The 21798-nt window shown below is 39.9% G+C and overlaps 1 protein-coding gene across 2 annotated transcripts in view; it reads left to right on the forward strand.

The window, feature by feature from the left end:
• Positions 1-4185: 4185 nt before the first annotated feature.
• The window catches only part of pcdh1a (protocadherin 1a), a 95994-nt gene continuing 78381 nt past the window's right edge, over positions 4186-21798 (forward strand). The window contains exons 1-3 of one of the 2 annotated variants that reach the window (XM_031320290.2): positions 4186-4964; positions 12915-13729; positions 14693-16879. In XM_031320290.2, the coding sequence (XP_031176150.1) occupies positions 12935-13729; positions 14693-16879 (2982 nt within the window). In that variant the 5' untranslated portion in view covers positions 4186-4964; positions 12915-12934. The remainder of the gene's footprint in view (positions 4965-12914; positions 13730-14692; positions 16880-21798) is intronic. The other variant, XM_031320291.2, reaches the window with a different exon arrangement.

Below are 21798 nucleotides of genomic sequence, written 5' to 3' on the forward strand. Positions count from 1 at the left end.
ATACCTGTGTGTGGGATGCTAAGGGGAGTTGAGGGTCAGACCTTATACAGAAAGAATTATGCCAGTCTAAGTATAGCCTTAATATAACCACCATTGTCTTCCTACTCATGCTGGCGTGGTCACCTTACTGACTTCTTCTTCTCTTTTTTATTATACATATCAGTGCCTGTCTTACTTCTAAGCTCTGCACCGTCGTCATGCATAATATTGTTTGGAAAGGGTCAACAAGTGTGCATGAGGCAAAGTGATAACCGAACGGACAGCTGCTGGTGGAAATATTAGCGGGGAAATTGTTCAGCCTTTGTAGCTGCCAATCAGAAACAAACACACACACACACACCGAGCTAAATCATGACAGAAATGACAGTGAGTTGTTCATGTGGTGCTGACAGCTTTATAAACACACCTCTTTTAAATCTCCTCAGATGCCAGCGCCATTAGGAAATGAGTTGTCCATTAAGACGTCTCAGTCGTAACATCATGTCAACCTTCAGAGAATGATGGTTTTTCTTTTTTCTTCTTCTATTTTTCTATTTTTTCTTATTGACATGAAAAATGTCAGAATCACTAAGTGGAGTTTTCAAAAGAGATTTGTGATATTACAACGTGCAAACTTATTCTACATCTGAAACATGTTCACATCCAAAATAATAATGCAACATGAGAATAAAAGCAGGCGTTTGGTGTACTGTTAAGTATTTGAGTTTAGCACGTCCTGTTTAAGACAATGTGATTTTTATTATCTTCTTACTTTAGGACCTCTACAATGATAAATCAACATGTTCATTTAGAAGGTAGTCTAATGAATTTGTGATACCAAAATAAAATAGTTTCATTGCTATATCATGCAACCATTTGCTCAGCTAATTTTAAAAAAAGAGTTTTGATTATCCCATGCACAATCACATTATTAGGAAGTTACATATTGCGCACCACAAAATAGCTAAAGCAGAAGTAGGTCATGTGGGCAATCCTTCTGAAATTGGGCAGTGTACAAAAGAGAGTTTGCTTTTATGATCAAACTGTTGCTGCCGATAACATAAAGTGCTAATAAATGAATTTGGCAATTAAATCTAGGAATTAAAATTGAGGAATGATGATTGGATGTGCATCCAACAGTTCTGAAGTTTTCCTTTGTAGCATATTACCACCGGGATTGGCAGAAACTGGAGATTATAACGTTACTTTTAGCTTTTTAACAGTTAATTGCTGATGTGTGGATATTTATTTCTAATCAAAACATAATTTTCTATACAGTATAATGTCTCATTTAAGTGTATCCATAAACTTCTTACATTTTAAGATTTGAATTTAGCATTTATGTCGCAAATTACTAGTGTTTATGGATACGGTTGTTTTTGCTGCTGCACAGTATTCCCCGTCTGCCATTTTAAGATAGTCTTTTAAATTTGTATAGTAAAGTATTGTAACGTACTGTAATTTCAGTAGTGATTAAAACTATTCACCAATAATATTTACAGTACATCAGTGGAAACTTTGCTTTATAAACTGCTGACTCTGTTTTGCTGCACTTTGTCTCAGGGCTGAACAGTTCAAGAATCATAAAGTTTCCTTTCCGCTTCACTGCTCCTTCTATCACTCTGTTGACCCATCTGTAACAGGTCCTGCTCCACAAGTGGATGTGCTACAAATTTGAATGCGCCATGTTCTTCATCTCAGTGTCTTGTTTCTTTTCACAGCTGAGGATGATATATCCCGGACTCAGTTTTTTTTTTTTTTGTGGTGACATATAAAGAGTAAATCCACACCAAATATGGCAGAAAGATGCTGCTGCACTGATTGATGTCTGTGGGCTTATGCTGTTTTACGTCTGGCCACACCCCATGATGTCACAGTGAGTGTTTTTAAATCAGCTGTCAAAGGTAAAACCTGCTGTGACATCACTGACTGGGATGAGACCAGACATAACAGCATTCACTAACATTTGTACCTATAGAGAGCAGTGCAGCAGCAGGTTTTTGACTATTTTTCATTTACTCTTCAAAGTGTACACTGACAACTTTTGCTGCAGTTTTTTAAACTTGTTTTCTACTCCCTCGTTTTCTTCTCTTTAGATGTATCCCCATTTGTGTTACACGTGTGTGTGTGTGTGTGTGTGTGTGTGTGTGTGTGTGTGTGTGTCTGTGTCTGTGCTTGTCTTCTGTCTGTATATAGTGTTTGTAGGGCAGGGGGAGGGGTTTGCTCCAGGTGTGGTATGTGATAAGAGAATAGATGTAAATGTATACAGATCACATTCACACGCTGTGTTGTGTGCCGCAATAGCAAACAAACGTGAGCTTAGAATTAAAATATTCTGTCTGCCTACAGAGTATTCAAGCATGCCAAGCTTCAACGTTTTCACCATCGATTGACGTAAATTGAGTTGGGTCTCATAAACATATTCTTTGAGAGAAACTTGCCAAATGCTTAAGTGATGGTTGTTGAATGTGTTTATACGACTGAATCAGATTTGGATAAATCTGTTCCTTATCAAAGTATGACGCTGTAATATTCAGGGCACTGGCTACAGACAATGTGCTGGCCAGATACTGCATGGTGGGCAGACTCTTTTGGGGAATTTGGGAGAGTTTGAGGGCATTCTCTGCTTTTGTTCTGATGTACCGAATACCCTTGCCTTTTTCTCGTTTTACCTCTGCCCTTTTTTCAAATATGGCCACAAGGAAAAGGTGAGCGGGAATCAAAGAGGCCTGTGCTCTTTAAACTGACTAATAACATCAAATGAAGCAGTATTTCAGCCCACGCAGTTAAACCTGAAACGGACAACACACTGTTGAAACATTATGGCCTCAGTCTGTCTCTACTGTTTGGTTTAAGAAATGCACAAATTTCAAAAAATGAATTCAATGCACAAATTCCAATGAGTGAAATCCATGAATGCCATGTACCTTTAACATTATTGTTGACAATATATGTAGTCCGTTTTGGTGTAATTATCTTAAAACTCGGCCTTAAATTTGTCGTGTTTTAAAAAAAATGGCATTTCTGTTAACTGACAAGATACTTGGATTTACAGTGTTTGCAATCACATAAACCAGGCTTTAAAACATGTAAATGAAATATAATGATTTGGCTTAAATGATTGAATGGACATTGACTCACTCACTTTCCCAATTAAATGATTTTGTCTTTCATTGGTATAGATTCTGTAGAAATGTTCAGTTCTGTTCCCCTTAACATTTTGTTCCCTCTCTTTCTACCTGCTCTCTTCTCATGCGACTTATGGGCCACCTGTGAAAATACTTAAACATTATTAGTATGACTGGTGAAGAGCAGCATAGGTGGCAGTGCGTGGGCGGGAGCTCTAATATGATTGGCTCAGGGACACTGTGAGCCTGAGTGGCAGCCCTTAATGGGAGCCCTGGAGAGGTAAGCCAACAGCTGTGTGTTTGCAGCTAATGAGAGATGGGGGAGGAGTAAAGGATCACAGACTGGAAACACTGATAAACTCTTGCCTCAGAATGGCTGGGGAAGATAGGAAATAAGTTTTCTCCGGAGGACATTGCTTAAGGGTTTCCTTTGTGACAAAACCCAGCGTTTGACTCATTACTCCTGGAACATTGCTTATGCTTACACTATGCCTATGTAGTTATGATCGCTGGCATCAGTGTTGTGGAAGAAAGAAGAAGAATAACTGGCGTGGGATGGATTTCACCCCCTGCTGAGCCATGCTGATTTATAGCCCAGAGCAAAAGCATTGCATTTTTTTTTAATTACACTGCTGCAGTTTTAACAAATGATGTTAGACATAACTCGTTTATTCCAATGTACTCCACAACAACACATTCTTTGTCTTTACTGGCCAAAAAAAAGCTACATTATGTGTATTACTCCAACATCAAGCAATGTTAACATTCAATTCCCTTAATTTCCTCAGCTGATGAGGACTGTATTTCCCTTCCTTATTATAACCGCCTGAGGGTGGCGCCAAATGAATAAATAGTGGCCAACCAGCTTCCATTTTAGGCCATTCATTTTGCTACATGGAATGCATATCAACAAGTAAACTGTCACTGCAGGCTACCTGTTACATCAAATTTAGACAATTTGTACAATCAGGGCATTTTACATCAACAGAGGAAGCGGCCGTTTGGCAACAGGAGTGCAACACACGCACAGTAACTGCATGGTACGCTTCTTCTAATAAGGTGCATTCCCCCATTTGAGGTGACCCAGTTTGATGAGATCTTCTTATACTGTAGGAATCGCCCAATTTCCTGGTAGGCAGCCCGGGCATAATGTGATGTTGAGTGTGAAGTTGCTGTGTGCTGCGGTGGGTGGGAGCCCCACCTCCCCCCACGCTCTGATGAGTAGAGAGAGAGAGGGAGAGAGGGGAGCAACTAACCTGCCCACAGTATCTCACCACTTGCTCTCTGGAAATGCTTCAGATGGGCTCCTTGTTAAGGACCGGTTAGCTATTCCGATTTTTACGTTGCAAAAATGCCATTTATGTTGCTATCGTTTAGACATCCAGCGCGTCATTAGGGTGCGTTCTAGGCTACTTCTATCAGGGGAAGCGCTCGGGAAACTTGGACCAAAGGGATGCGCCAACGAGTGCATATCTTGGCAGGGATCAGTGATTGAGGATCGGAAATGGCACACTGTAGGCTCTCCCTATGGAATGAGACTCTTCATTTTCCAGCACTATCGTAAAACTAATTGAACACAAACAGCTCATAACTTCTAATATTTCCACGGACATAAATCTGTATCTGTTCTACAAGACTGCGGGACGACGGTGGACACCGAATCCTGCATTTTGATGCGGAAAGTTGCAAATGCTGTGAATGGATTGTGTGGCCGCTGAAGTGATTTTGATGTCAGCACTGTGGCGGAGGTTTGAGGGTTAGACGCCTGCCTCTGGGATCACCGGTGGACATACACTGTTATCAGCTACGGACGGATCGGCTACGCGACAAGCGCTCATAGAGAAGTCTCTGGCACAGGTACTGAAATGACTGCGAAATTACCCAAGAAAGTTGCTTTGAGTGGTCGACGATGTTGGAGATTTGTGTAGCGAAGTTTTAATTTGGAAAATATGTTTGATGTGAAGTGGTAGGCCATGGTCCAAACAGACTGTGTATAGGCTATACAACAAGTTGTCCTCGGTGCACTTAATAATAGACAAGCCGATAGAGCAGCGGCTCGGTGTTACAGGTTGATGGGACACAGTGATAGAAAGGTAACATTGCAGATATGTCACTCACAATAATGATGCGCTGCGTGATTGAAAAGAGGATGCATCGCAATTAAGACACATCCGAGTAGAGTTCTAGCCTCCGTGAGTAATGGTAGCCTATTAAGTGTTTAAGTCTGCATATCATTGCACTTCACCTACAATATAAAGTGCATACGCTATAATCTAATGTGTATGCTACTGGCAATCCGCTAATTGCATTTTATATCATTATGATTCTGTGAAGTAGAAAATGCGATCCATTCCTATCACCCCGTACTCGTCATTTCTTTTATACTAGCTGCAAACATCATACTGATTGCCTTCATTAGTGGATCTTTACTCAGGAGTAACGATGCTTTTTAAGCAAATCATTCTGACGTATATAGCCTTCCATGGTAAGAACTAATCTGCAGTTTCCCTATGGAGAGATTCGCGCATCTAATTGGAGGAGGGAAAAAAAAATCTTTGATCAGCGCATCCGCACGGGGCATTCTCCCCAGCTCTCCAGAAAGAGTCTGGGTGTTGTTTCTCGCCACTCCGCCGACTACCAGGCACATTTTAATAGTCTGCACTACGTAGTGATGCCGGTCTAAGTTCTCACACATACTGTAGGCTACAAGGCCGTCAAAACAGTGCAGATCAAAACAGGCCTATAACCCAGTTCTGACAAACGGTCTATAAGACATAAACCTGATGAATGTGACGATCTAAGTCAGTCGATTACGAAGCAGTTGTGAGAAATGGGACACTGGAAAAAGACAGACTTAATTATTAGTTCTGCCAATATTTCTGTCTATCTATCTATCTATCTATCTATCTATCTATCTATCTATCTATCTATCTTCATATAAAGTGATGAATGAGGGGCAAAAGGACAGGCTGTTAAGTTCAATTCCCTCATTATTTTCCTTTTCATAATTTCATTTACTTGCCATAGTTGATCAATATTAAACCCATACTACACATTTTATCCACTCTACTCTGAATACTGTACAATTACATGCATTTTGTCATGTAATAGAGTTGCTGAAGGAAGGCTACCTGTTTGCCATTTGGTAAACATATTATATCACTGAAAGGGCGCAAGTAGGGTTTCTGACATGACTGACTTAAACAGCTATTTGAACTTGATAGCGAGAAGCTGTACAAAATAAAACAAAGCTGTCAAATACTTCTGCCTGGGAAATGTGGTTTTAGTCACATGCATCACCGTGTTTGTAATGGGATTTAATGTTGTAGGAGTGACTCTCCATCAGTGTTTTTGTGTGGGGCAGCCTACATAAATAGCTGAATGCTCCTGCCCTTAGAAAGTGTTTCCAACCAAAGGCCATTGCTTTCTCATTACCAATGGTCAGAGTTTACCGTCTCTAAAAGTGTGTAGAGTAACATTTTGCAGTAGATTCCATTGGTAGATCAGCTGTAAGGAGACCTAAGTGGTGATACTAGCCATCATAAATCATGCTGGTGGGAGGGTAATGGCTTTTACCTGTTATACTATCTAAAGGTGCAGAGTCAGCCAATATATCAAATCACCTCAGTTGAGAAAATCATTAAATCATCCGTTATCTATCCACTCTCTAGCAAAGCAGGCAGGGGATCACATCTTATGGTAGAAATTCACGAGCTTTATTTGTACCAAGTAACAGGTGACAATTCAGGAACATAAGAACTGGCGATGCTGCTGGATCATAATCTTCATTCCTATACTCTAATGATTTTTTTCCCCGGACACAACCCTAACCCTTTGACATATTATTAATTTACAATTATGCCTCGGTTGATTCTACTCGTGAGTCATTTCTGCTGGACCTGCGGAGAGGGGCCAACTTAAAGAGCAAATGTCACCCAGTCAGTCACTGAGTTGACTCAGTCAGTAGAAAATCTGTCTCTATGGTAACCAGGACAGGCGCACATGCTCTGCAACACAATTAAATTCTTAATTTTTTTTTTCTTCTTTTTTTTTAATGTATTATCACATCCTCACATGTATGCAGCCACACACACATTTATCTTTTCTTTTACTTCTGCTACTTCGAGCCAAATATCTGATACATCTTATATAAAAAACAGCTTTTAAAAGAATAAAAGAAATAATTGCAAATTATTTTACTTTACAAATAAATGGTCAAATGTTCATGTCACATGCAGGAAATAGATGATGATAGATTGATGATGTTATTCACTTTCTCCATAAATAACTGACACAGGATGGTCGTTACAGACTTACACACTTTTTACTATTTGTGACTGAAGTATTGCTTTTTTTACCGACTTTTCTTATATTGTTCAAATGTATCTCATGCACATGATTTATGTTCATTCAAAGTCAGTTCTTTTACTTCAATATTTTCCATCTTATACATTTCCTTATTAGGGCTGGGCGATATGAAGAAAATCAGATATCACGATATTCTTGACCAAATACATCGATATCGATATTGCGACGATATTGTTGGGTTGACAATTGGTGTATTCACAAAATATTTTTCAAGATGAAATTTTACATAAATAATCATCAATAATGTGGTAAACAGTTTCAAGTGAAATTATAGAGAAAAAACAAATCACAATGAGAAAATTGAGTATGTGCGTGTTGTTATCAATTTAGACAACGTAATTGTATATCACGATATCTCGATATATGATTTCATCATGATATGATTCCATTCAGAGACGATAAATTATTATATTGAATTACTGCACAGCCCTATTCCTTATAATCATCAACATTACTAATTGATATAATATCAAAACAGGATATACTGTACTTGATTACTAATATGTATGGCATGATAACCACACAGCTATTCATGCAAATAATATGAATGCGTTGTGCCCAACAACTTGTTCTCCTCAAAATGAAATTCATGACACTAAGCTTAGAATGCACCAGTTAACCTTATATTATTCTTTCCAGCCAACTATGAGATGTCAACATTCCCAAAGACAGTTTGATAACTACCTGTGGTGCAAAAGGTTTTTTGGCAAAACACATGTGGAGCAGTTTTAGGATGATGGTTTGGATGTCAGAGAGAGTGAACAGAGTAGATTTCTGCAATGCCCACTGACCAACATGCAGACCGACTCCTGGTGGTGGAAGAGTGGGTTTGCTGTGTTTGTAAGCTAGGATGGTACCAATTTTTCAGAGGTCATTGTCATGGCTGGGTTCAGCACCCGTGGCCTCATTAAGGCAGAGGACTGTATCCCTCTTGGGAATGAGACCAACTGTGTAGGGTCAGTGATTGTGGACATGTAGAAGTTGAACTGTTCGCTTCAACAATGGGGTCAGCTGGGTGGTGCACTGTGTGAGGGCTCCAGGTGAGACTCAATCAGACCTTGCAGTTTGACGGATGTTTAGCGGCCAGAGAAGTCTTTCCCCTTCTCTTCTCTGAGGAGCAGAGCAGCAGCACTGACACTGAGCCTTTAGGGAAAGGTGGAAGGATAGAGGATTGTCGGCAGTTGCTCGGAGGAATTCGGGAGTTCACTGTCATTCAAAATGGCGTTGGAGTAAATGGGTAGATCCATGAGGTGAGGGAGAGATCAGACGGAAGGGAGCCACAATATGAAGAGACATTCCCTTATTTCTGCGATGGTGAAATTCAAGTCTTCTCTCTGTTGCTTTTGAAGTTGTTGAAACTATTCCAATATTCTGATTGTGAATGTTTTTTGCTCCTTGCTTTGTCCTCTTTTGCATATTTAGTTTTTTACCCCAAAAAAATCCTCTTTTCTTTCATTATTTAAAGGCTTTGGTTGTATAAACAAAGAAAATATGTATCCCTGCACTTTTTTAATGAGAGATTTGTGTATTTGTAGTGGAGAGAGGTGTGCACTGAATATACTGTATATATGTAAATATATTTTGCCTCTTTGGTCTCTTTTTAACAGCAATACCTGATTGTAAACATATATTATTTACCCTTAGGTAGAACAGTTGTGTCGTCATATGTCAATCACAACACTTGTACACTTCAGTGAAACTTTCACAGAAGCGACAACAGACTACCAGCTGACACAGTGGGCACAAGTGAGGATCACTTTCCTGCACTCAGAACCACTCGTATCTATATAGGTCATTGGCAGGTGAAGGGGTATGCTTGGGTGACTTTCGCCTGCAGCTTGTGAATCTGTGGGGTGATGGCCATGCTGAGAATGAGTCATGATACACTGACTCTGTAGTCCGGTCTTGTTCTTAGACTTGGCACCCCTAATGGTATATGCTGTGTTTTGGCCAGAAAGTGCTATTGCCGCGTGGCAGGCCTACTCTGTAATGTTCCTAGGGGTCTTAAACTCCTTTGCTGAGCAGATTTGCTTCAACTATATACTTTGTTGAAACATCTTCACAGGAGATGTAGCAAATGGTAGACCTATCAGGCAGTCTTCGAAAGTCCACCTCCATACTGTGGTACAGGATGCCTATAGTTTTTCTTTATGCTAGAACCATCTGGACTATTGAATGATCACAGCGTGTGGCAATGTGCTGAATGCTGCTTCACTGGTAGAGTTAAAGTTCTCTCCTCGGTATGACAATGGATTCCTTGATTGTATTTGGAAAGATATTTCTTCTGATTATTTGTTGCTTCTCCATATGTGTCTGTTGGTTTGTCTGTTTGTGCAGGATGCTTTTTGCAGAACACTGCGCTTAACGGAATTACAGTATGAGCCCTTTAGGCCGTGCAAAACCCCCTAATAGCTCTGCGTAAAGAAAGTACTGTGTGTACTGCGCTCATACAACTTGTAGAACAGTAGAGGTCAGTTATAAGTTGTCCTCTGGTGTAGCTATCAAAAAGTAGCTGCGGTTTTGTAGTTATAATGGGTTCTGCAGTGATTCTCTCAGTTAACTAGCACTGTGCTTCCACAGGTTTTGGGTGTTGTCAGGGTAAGTTTTAATAGACAACAGGATTTCACTTTCTCAGTCTAGCACTTGCTGAAGATTCAAGTATTGCGTCGCCTGATCCAGTTCTAGTATCCGCCCCACACTGGCATTGTTATTGTAGAATGCCAGTGTGATTGTAGTCCTTACAGAAGCAGCGGTTAGAGTGGTCGACCAGAACTGTAATATGACACATTTGAACACACTGGAAGAACCCTCCTCCCCCCCTAATGCTGAGTTATGTATCGCGATCTGCCTGAAACAGCTCGTAGTCTTGTGGGTCTATCACACCATCTGGGATGGCAGATGATAACCCAAGTTTTTTAGAGAAAAATCGCTGAGGTGCAGGAAATGTCACTCCTAGTTGTGTTCAGCAGTTCTAATTCATCCATTTTGATGCTCAGGTAGTGAACTTTGGTGAGACATGCAGTAGTCCAGTAGTGAAAAATCTTAGCACAAGTTCCCCTTCGCCACCACCTCAGAGTGCTTATAGATAGTAATAAAAAAAAAAGATGCTGTCAAGCTTTTGATAAATATTTGAGAGATAGCTGCGAATGTAGAAGCCAAAAGGCATGGTGTCAATAATATTCAACCGATAAGAGATTCTCACTGAGTGATGGCAAAATGCACATTTCACAAACAACATGAATTTTAGTGTCAGTGTAAACAAAGAAAAAAAGAGCACCAATTCGCTGTGGCTGCTAGGCACGGTGCCATCTGGAAGACAGGCATGAGGCCAACTGGAAGACATTAAGTCATGAGTGTCATCAACCATAACAATCATGTCACTATCAAAGCACGCCTATTCATTCTACAAGTGGCTGCAATGGCAAAAGGACAGTTACAGCTAAACAAAACATGATGATATTAATTATGGTTTTCATTTCTAAACAACCATTTTTGTAAAGAGAAACCGTAAAAAATTCAAAAGTGGTTTAAAAAAAAAAAAAAAGATGGGGAAAAAAATGATGTCCAGAAGGCTAAACGTATATCATGTGACTGTAACATTCTGGACCTGTGCGTCATATAAGGAGTCATTTTATAAGAGTATGATCATGTTATATCAAATGACTTGACATAAAAACCCAAGTGTCTTTATTTAACATGCAAGCTTTTGGGTTTAATGTAAGCAGGGACAACAGTGAAATTAAGTAATTACAATTAGTTTAGGATGGCTGTTACTTTATAAATATTTCATAAACGACGATGTTTCGATGTTAAGTCATTTGTAGGTATGAAAAATGCGTTTGGGAATGTATCTGCTGGTTATGTTTTTACTGCTGCCTGCCTTTTTTCCCCCTGTACACATGAACACACAGAATGCACACTAACCGTTCACGCCACGTTGACTCGAGGCTCCCCCTGCAAATGTAAAAAGGGACACATCGATAACTGAGCAATTAGTGCATCAATAACCTGCACTTCCAGTTTTAATGTATTCAAAAGGAATTGGATTTCTCATTGGATTTCTGTATATTTGTGTGTTGCTGTCTTGCTTAATACACATTTGCTTTGCTCCTTTCTGGATCATTGTTTCATGGGAGAAGATGCAGAATGTAGTGCTTTGAACTCAGAATAACAAGATTTGACCATATTGTATATTTCTATCTTTCTCACAACCACACAAATGAAGGCTGCACTGAGCTCACTTATTTTTCCCTGAGGGTCCCTCAGGGTACCAGCCGATATTGTATCCAGTACCTGTACTCTTTTTTTTCTTTTTGAAGTTATTACTATGTGTAAGGTAACATAATGCTTCAATTACACATCACTTTTTAGCTGAAAGTTGATTTTGTAGACACTCACAGATGTGTCATACAAACAAACATGGTAAAATGTTGCCACTACTAAGTTTTCCAGAGCACTGGACCTTGCTACTTAACCTCAACGTCTGCTCTCATTTCAATTACAAATAGAAATCTACACCCGCATACGCAGAGGAAATAATTATAGTCTAAAATCATTGTAGCATGAAAAAAGCCAGGATTCTTTAGCCAGAGGGAAAACAGATCAAAGAAGACACTAAAATAATGGGTCATAATTACTGAGTTGAAAGGTTCAAAATCAAACAATGATTACAGTGTTTGAGCTAGCCAGTAGCAATGGAGCGTGGATGGAAATTTCTGCATTATGCATTGTTTCAAACTGCATGTGATAATAATGTCAAGTTGCATATTCTGCATGAGAACAAATGTCCCCATTGGCTCCACAGCCCATAGCATGCAAGCGCTTGTTGTAAGAGGCCTCTCTGGTAATGTAATAGATTAGTTCGACTTTGTCAATGGATAATATATTGGCAGATTTGTAAGGATTTATGTTTGAGGGTATGTTTTATACCATATGTTACTTTTTTCAGCTACATTGCTTCACCACTTAGTGTCTAGTAGTGTAATGCCCAAATAATGAGTCTCTTAGGCAATCTGATTTCGTATTACACTTTTATTTGATTACGCAGCTGGAACAATCCAATTCACACTAGCCCTCGAGTTTGTTTTGTTTGTAAGCTCACAAGATACAATTTCTTGTTCCTACATTCTACATTATATATGTAAAGCTGAGATATTCATTGAAGCTACTGGAGTGCTGGGACAGAAAAGAAACCAAGCCAGGAAATGGTTATAATTGCACTTTAAAAAAAATGCCTCTTTCCCTTTGTTGTTATTGTTTTCTAATAATTACATTGTGCTTCTTCTTGTGGATGTGAGTTCTGTTTTTTCCCTTTATTATAAGAGTTAAGCATTATTGCCTAACGTGTTTGGTACATCTAACTGGTGTTTTATACCTGAATCTTTAAACGTGATTTCCAAAAGGAAACAACATTGACACAGATACTCTGTCATTTTGCAGGCAGATCTTCTGATGACCTAATGGAACTGAAGTTACAAGTAGTGCTGTTCTGGGTCATGGTGCTGCACTGTGGCTCTGCTGAAGGCAGTATCCTGTACCGGGTCCAGGAGGAGCAGCCTCCCAACACTCTTATTGGTAGCCTGGCATCAGACCAGGGCCTGCCAGACTCGGGTCATCTCTACAAGCTGGAGGTGGGTGCCCCTTACCTCCGTGTCGATGGAAAGACGGGAGACATTTTCACCACAGAGATTCCCATAGACAGAGAGACACTGAGGGACTGTCGATCCCTGGCTAAGGGTAAGCCCTGCTACTTGGAATTTGAAGTATCGGTGACAGATCTGATACAAAACCAGAGCCCACGACTCATTGAAGGACGCATTGAGGTACAGGACATCAATGACAACACTCCACAGTTTCCCTCTTCTGTGCTCACCATCTCTGTCCCAGAGAACACGATCATGGGGGCGCTGTTCTCCATACCTCTAGCTACAGACAGGGACTCAGACAGGAATGGGGTGGCGGATTATGCTCTTACTGCAGGGCCAGACGCAGCAACCCTATTTGGTTTACAGGTGGCTGACGACAGGGGGGGGAAGCTCCCACAGCTCATTGTCCTGGGCAACCTAGATCGTGAATTAAAGGATTCCTATGACCTCACCATCAAGGCAGTGGATGGAGGGAACCCACAGCGCTACAGCAGTGCTCTGCTGAGAGTGGTAGTCACTGATGCCAATGACAACTCTCCCAAGTTTGAAAGGTCCACGTATGAGGCAGAAGTGTCGGAAAACAGTCCAGTGGGGCACTCTGTGTTGCAGGTAAGATTGTGATACAAATATACTTGCTCATAAAAACTTATTTTAAATCAAATTGCAGCCGTAGCAGTAAACAGTTACATTGCAACCAATAGTTTGTGCTGCTTGATGTACTGTTTTGAATTTTATATTCAGCAACTAAGAAACACAGACTAAAAAAAAACCTCAGCCAATTTATCAAGATGTTTTTGAAAAATGAGTCTGTGCGACATGTTTGTACAGTGCTTATTCCTTAGATAAAGTCTTAACATGAAATCCAACTCAAACTCAAAGATATATTTTTTAAATATTTAAAAATAGCCTTACAACTCAAAATGTAACCTCTAATGCAGAACATTTGGGAAACCAAGGCCCCAATGTCAACTCACTTATCTTATCTTTTAAGTTTTTAAAAATTAGTTTAACAGTTGTTTAACTCCTTTTACTCTAATGTGCTTTTTCAAATTGTACTAGAATTATTACAGCATTCTCATTTTATGCTAATACAGGTAATTAAGCCGCTTATTGCTTTTGTTGTGCTATTGTACTTGCAGACGTAGAATTAGAGGTACACAATGTCATTGTGTAGAATTGAGATACTCTGAGTAGGATTTTCTCTGCAAACTGCTGTGAAATTGTAACGACTGTCATGAAAGAAATAGCAGCCATAATATTTTGCCATATGTTTTCATGTGAACCTTTTCATTGGCCCAATTTCTGGAATCAAAGAAAGGGGGAGGGGGGAGAAAAAAAGGCTAGTGACATAACTATCAAAGGCAGAGAGGAAGGGCAATAATGAAATATGCCTATATAAGCTATTCACTTGCTGTGCTTTGAAGTGATCAGACATGTTGATTAATTTATTAATTAATTGATGTACCAATGGCTAGTAGAGAAAATCCTACACTGGTATCCTTTACTGTAATTATAACTCCAATTCGTTGTGCATAAATCACGCCTTTAACCACAGAATTCCTTTCATTTTAGGTCAAAGCAAATGACTCTGACATGGGCCCTAACGGAGAAATTGAGTATACCCTTCACCAAGCAGTCGACCCAGTGCCGAAACTCTTACGAATTGATCGGTCCACTGGCATTATCTATGTCAAAGGATCCCTGGACAGGGAGGAAATCAGCAGCTTGTCCTTCTATGTAGTGGCGAGAGATAAGGGTCCTCAACCTAAAAGCTCGAAGACATTTGTAACTATTGAGGTGACTGACCAGAATGACAACGCTCCTGCTGTGGAGATTCGTGGAATTGGTCTTGTGACACACAGTGAAGGAGTGGCTAACATTTCAGAGGACATGCCTGTTGGAACAGCCGTTGCTTTGGTGCAAGTGTCTGACAAGGATGAGGGAGAGAATGCTGTGGTCACTTGTGTGGTCGCGGGAGATGTGCCCTTCCAGCTTCGCCCTGCCAGCGACTCATCCAGTGACAACAAGAGGAAGTATTTCCTACAGACCACCACTCCCCTCGACTACGAAAGGATTAGGGATTACCGAGTAGAGATTGTGGCTGTGGATTCTGGAAATCCAGCACTTTCTAGTACAAATTCTCTGAAGGTGCAGGTGACTGATGTGAACGACAACTCTCCAATATTCTCACCAACCGTGTTTGAGGTAGATTTTGCTGAAGAAAACCAACCAGGTGAGAAGGTTTTGGATGTTATAGCGTCTGATGCTGACAGTGGCACTAACGCAGAACTCCTTTATAATATTGCGGCGGACTCATCCATCAAAGGTCTGTTTGAGATTGACCCAAATACGGGCGAAGTAAGAGCCCGAAGCCCGCTTGACCGTGAGCATAAAGAACGCTACGAGTTCCGGGTCACTGCAGCAGATAAAGGGTCACCTGTTCATAAAGGTACAGCAACTGTTGTAATAAAAGTTCTTGACCGCAATGACAATGACCCCAAGTTCATGCTTAGTGGCTACAGCTTTTCAGTTTTGGAAAACATGCCTCCCCTCAGTCCAGTTGGCATGGTGACAGTCCTGGATGTAGACAAAGGTGAGAACGCCCATGTTCACCTCTCTGTAGAGCCTGATGGAGGGAAGTTTGTTGTTCAAAATGGAACAGGCACCATTCTTTCAAGCATCTCATTTGACAGGGAGAAAGAGAGCAGCTATACTTTCCGTCTAAAAGCAGTGGATGAAGGAGAGCCACCTCGGTCTTCATATGTGGGCGTTACCATCAATGTATTGGATGAAAATGACAACGACCCTGTGGTCACAAAGCCCTCCAATTCCTCTTTCAGGCGATTGTCACCTCTAGCTTCCCCAGATAGCCATGTTGAGGTAGTGGAAGCTGAAGACCTGGATAGTGGGCCTAACGCAGAGCTGGTCTTCAGTATTACTGGTGGAAACCCTTACCAGTTATTTCGCATTTCCCCCTCCAGTGGGGAGATCACTCTAGCAAAAGAGATGACCCGCAAACATGGTGGACTTCATCGCCTAGTGGTGCGTGTGAGTGACAGGGGGAAGCCTGCACGTCATGCCATTGCCCTGGTCCACATTTATGTCAATGAAACCATTTCAAATGTCAGCTTAGTGGAGGCCCTAGTAGGACACAGTCTTTACACTCCACTGGACAGGGACATTGCTGGTGATCCTAACAATGGTTTTGCTGCACAGCGTAGCAACATTTTGTTTGGAAGCCTTGCAGGTGTGGCAGGTGTTGTCATGTTGATCTTGGTGGTGGTATTTATTCGACACCGCATCCAGAGAGAAACGAAGAGTGGGTATCAGGCTGGCAAGAAGGAAACTAAGGACTTATATGCACCCAAACAGGCACCAAAGAATGCCAAAGGCAAACGAGGAAGGAAAGGAAAACCCCAAAAGTCCCCTAAACCACTCGGTGAAGATGAGAAAGTCAGCCTTCAAAAGAGCCTCAAGTTCAACCTTGATGGAGTCAATGATAGCCCCAGGATACACCTGCCCTTAACATATTCACCAGGAAGTCCTGATATAGGCAGACACTACCGCTCCAACTCCCCCTTACCCTCCATCCAGCTGCAGGCCCAATCCCCTTCAGCCTCTCAGAAGCATCAGGCTGTCCAGGACCTTCCTGCCGCCAACACCTTTGTAGGGACGGGAGGAGATGACAACTCTACCGGCTCAGATCAGTACTCAGATTACAGCTACAAGACCAGCCAACTCAAGTACAGCAACAAACAGGTAAAGTCGTGCCTTACAAAATGTAACTGCTGTCTAGATGGTCTGTTAGAGAAAAGTGGGTGGTTGGTGTATCGCATTATTATAGAGTATTGAAGAGAGATAATTGGATTTTAGAACTCCTATATATTATTGTTATTGTGTGCAACAGTTTAAAAACTGATCTGATGGATTAAACAACTCTCGAAGGTTTATGTTTTCAGCTACAGTAATACGCCATGATCTACTTAAAAGACAATAACATATCTAATTTTGCTGGCTTTTGTTATCTTTGTGCTATTCCTTCAAATTTTTAAAATGTAAAAAAAAAATGATTGCATATTTCTTACTATCAGTTCTTTGTTATTTACAATTTAATTCTATGTAGAACAATACATCATGTGTAAGATGGCATATTAAGGAGAGACAAAATGTCTACTCCCATTTGAAAAGCATATGCAAATGACATGATATTCCCCTAAATTCTTGTTGCCATTAAAACAGTTCTCTGGTGACATGGATAACATCATTATGCTTTGGGAATAATGTAATTATGATATGTACAGTTTTTTGGACTCCAATTATAGATAGAATATAGTATCAATTATTTCCCTTAATACTAAGTGCAGTGACATGCTGCTGTACTATTTGTTTTTCTCCCATGTAACTTCTCTGGAGAGTGAAATTAGATACACAAAGGAAGTTGCTGTAAAAATGATTAACTCTGAGTGTGTGTTTAAAGATTGCACTACTAGAAAACTTAGACGGCCCTTCATATCTAGTTTTTTGATGGGGTTGGCAGTAGAGTTGAGAAGGGAAGGTCCATTTCTCAGTGACTTACTTTTGCTCTTCTGCCTGACCTCTAGTGCTCTGATCTCTGCAGGTCACTTGCTCTTATCTCCCTGCTCCTTATGCTCTTATCTCCTCTTATCTGTACAACATTTGGCAGTGCTCAAATCGCCATGGAAACAGAAATATTAATAGACTCAGAGGGTATTACAAAAGGAGAAATTGTCGAGTCTAGGGATACAAAGCTATTGTGTCTCTAGGTTTCTGTGTCATGTACAAGTGTGCGAATGTGTGTCTTGGATTAGACAAGACAAGTGTTGGTGTGTGTGTGTGTGTGTGTGTGTGTGTGTGTGTGTGTGTGTGTGTGTGTGTTCAGGCGGGATCAGGCAGACTAGCATTATCCTTAAATAATATAACATTCTTATCCTATCAGTTTAAGATAGCTATACATAGACTATTAAAATACATCTCCCTTTTTCCAGTAATTACTGTACTGAACTTTCATTCTACGTGAGGAAAAAAAATCATCCAGGAGGTTAAAAATCGCATAACTTCAAAGAGCATCCAAATCCAAAGACTGCCTACTACAGGGGCATTTATTTTCAAACAAACGCATTGTACTCATGAACAGCAACCTAACATTACTGATAGTTTTCGCCACCTCTGAATTAATAACTTTGTTTGTGAATCACACAATAATGGCTAGCTCGATCAATGCAATATTCATGTGGTATTAAAAAATGGGCATCATTTTCTTTATCGAAAATATTTGACAGTGATGTATACAATTTTTTTTCCATCCAAGATGAGTTGACATCAACCTTAAAGACGCTTTCATATACGTATATCAAATCACAGTGTCATACATACAAAACAGACATTCTCCAAGGCTTTGCAGATAAAGTTTGACACATACAAATTAGCAAAAAATAGAAGTGGAAAATATGCCGCTGAGTTCTGAACATGTGTAGGTGACACATTTTCTGTGGAGATATCTTCAGAGCCAGAATCACAGTTGGCTGGTTGGTAGTTTCAGCAGATGCTAGCTGACAGCTTAGGTGATCACAAAGCTTTGTGGGTGGAGTCAGTTTAGAGAACAGTCACCACTGTCTCCTTGATAGACAACATAAGGGACCAAAATGACTGCAAGCCACAGGGTTTGTCTGGGTATTTGTGTGTTGTGCCAATCTCTGTGGTTGTGTGTAGATTTGTTGCTTGGTAAAAAGCATGTTAATTGTAACTGCTGCACAGATGTGAACTCACAGCACTTGACAGTGTTTGTGGTTCTGCAATATGATAACATAAATGCGTATGAGACATGACTCAAGTGATTGACAGGTTGTGTAAAAACATGGACAGATGTTGATGCTCATGTGACATACCTCAGCAGATGTTGTCTCATGTATGGCATCCCCTCTCACATCAGGAAGGACAGATTGACCAAAATATATAATTAAAGTAACTGCCAAGTGATGTGACAGATGTAGAGTGGTGCCCTTGCTTTAATTAACTGTGCTACACTCAACAATGGCTTTAATATTGGCAATGTGATCAGGTGTCTAGGTTTGTACTGAACATCTTGATGTGATGTCTGAAAGTTACAGCCTGCGTGTTTACAGATTATGAGCACACTGAATATAATTAGCATTTTTAGTCAAACTGTTTTCAAAATTTCTTTTTGGAGTTTAGCTCTGTAACTATCTGCAGCATTATCATTTCATTTTCTCCGCAATCATTGTTGGGTGAAATCTGTGTCATTATGTTCAACAAACTAAAGCAGCCTGATCAGGAAACTGTGAAAAGTGTGTGTGTGGCTCTTGTACTCATGTCTTTGTGAGCACTAGTTTTAGTTTAAAGTGCTCATATTATGCTCAGGTTCATAATTGTATTTAGAGGTTATATCAGAATAGGTTTACATGGTTTAATTTTCAAAAAACACCATATTTTTGTTGTACTGCACATTGCTGCAGCTCCTCTTTTCACCCTTTGTGTTGAGCTCTCTGTTTTAGCTACAGAGTGAGACATCTCACTTCTGTTCAATCTTTGTTGGGAGTCACACATGCGCAGTAGCTAGGTAAGGACTACTACCCAGTCAGAAGCAGAGTATGAGGGCTTGCTATGCTAGCAGCTAGGCGAGCATTATAATGTGTGTTACAAAGTGACGAGCGTTCGTCACGGAAGTAAAGGCTGGACTACAATAGAGCTGTTTGGAGCAGTTTGTGAACAGTGTTTTCTGTTGGAGATGGTAGGTCCCTTTGGGGTGGACTTTGGGCTTTTTCACTTTTACATCCACAAAAAAGATATATAACACAATAAAGGAAAGGGGAAAAGCCAAAAAGCATAATATGAGCACTTTAAGACATTGTTAGTGAGTACATATTGGATATACATACACATATGAGGATATTTTGCCTAGTCCCAACTTCTTTAAATTACTTGTTTTTTTTTAGGGTTTATGTGGAATTAGATCAGTGTGAAGGGTTGGGGTTAGACATGAAGTCATTGGGGCTCAGGTTAAGATTAGGGACTATAAAATGCACCCACACAGCCCACATAGAGGACCATCTTTGGCATATATGTTTGCAAATGTATGCATGTGCAAAGGTGTTAGATTTGGTAGGTCAGTGATGGATATAGATATTATTTCACTACAAATAGACATAGTACATAGACTAATAATAGAGACAGTGTTGTGTCACTGCCCTAAAATGTATTTAGATGTACTATGTAGCCTTGTTTGCTGCACCTTTTTAACTCTAGATACTGTATATTACACACATGAATAGATTTGTCTAGAAAATAATAATTATTATTAAATTATTCATCAGATGATATTTTCATTTTATAGAAACATTTACACCTTAAGAACAGCCTGGCAAAATAGCAGAGTATTTAAATACTGTATACTCTGTGGGTGCCAAAATCCAAACAGATGTCCTAATTTGATCACAGCATTATTTAAGTGTGTGCCAGCTTTATGTGGAAAATAATATTTGCTTTGTTTTCTTCACATCAATTCAGAAACATTTTGATATTCTCCCAAGACTCCGTAGAGCATTTTTCAGCCCTCTAATTGCTTTAGATTAACCCAATTTTGCACAGAATTCTTGAATTGCAGTTTCCGGGATAGGATATTACAACAGACATACTGCCTCTAAACACTTATGGGAAAAAAATAACCATTGCCTCATAGCAAATTCAAAATAAATCTTTTTCTGAAATGTTTGTTCCAAAAGAAAAATGAACCAGTATAATACCAGGAATAGATGGAGACATCCAAAACCTGTAACCAACAGTTTTCATGTACTGTATGCGTCTAGAGCCAATGAAATTCAGAACCATGGACAGTGCTTTTTGCTTCTAAGTGTTCCAAAGCCTCTGTGCAGATGGAGTACCACTGCATCATGAGTGGAGAGAAAGATGGCTGGCCCGTGTAAGGCAGATATAGACACACTCCTGTCATCAGTGGTCCTTTGTCAACACTAATTAAATGTTGATGAAGCTGTTGATGAAGATGCTAAATATAAAAAAAAGACCTGAGCCATTTTCTCAACTGTCTGATAAAAAAAAACAGACCAAGAAAAAGCCTTAACAAGTGCAAATATACAAACAAACAAACCCAAAATGTTTCTACACTAGATTTAAACAAACGGAAGAGCTCTCTACTAGAGGTGCAACGATGAATCGATGAATCGATTAGTTGTCAACTATTAAATTAATCGCCAACTATTTTGATAATCAATTAATCGTTTGAGTAATTTTTTTATTAAAAAAAATAAGATTTCTCTGATTCCAGCTTGTTAAATGTGAATATCTTCTAATTTCTTCTCTCCTTTGTGACAGTAAACTGAATATCTTTGAGTTTTGGACAAAACAAGACATTTGAGGACGTCCTCTTAGGCTTTGGGAAACACTGATCCACATTTTTCACCATGTTTTGACATTTTTATAGATCAAACAACTAATCGATTAATCGAGAAAATAATCGACAGATTAATCGACTATGAAAATAATCGTTAGTTGCAGCCCTACTCTCTACATGAATGGTGGAGCTTCCCTGTGCTGAACAGAGATCCTTACAATTGCTTTCATACTGCATGCACCTGTTTGGGTAATATTATAATTAAAGTGGGGACACTGGGAATTTCCCTCAG

Source organism: Sander lucioperca, chromosome 13 (genome assembly GCF_008315115.2).
Source record: "Sander lucioperca isolate FBNREF2018 chromosome 13, SLUC_FBN_1.2, whole genome shotgun sequence".
Classification (NCBI taxonomy): Eukaryota; Metazoa; Chordata; class Actinopteri; order Perciformes; family Percidae; genus Sander; species Sander lucioperca.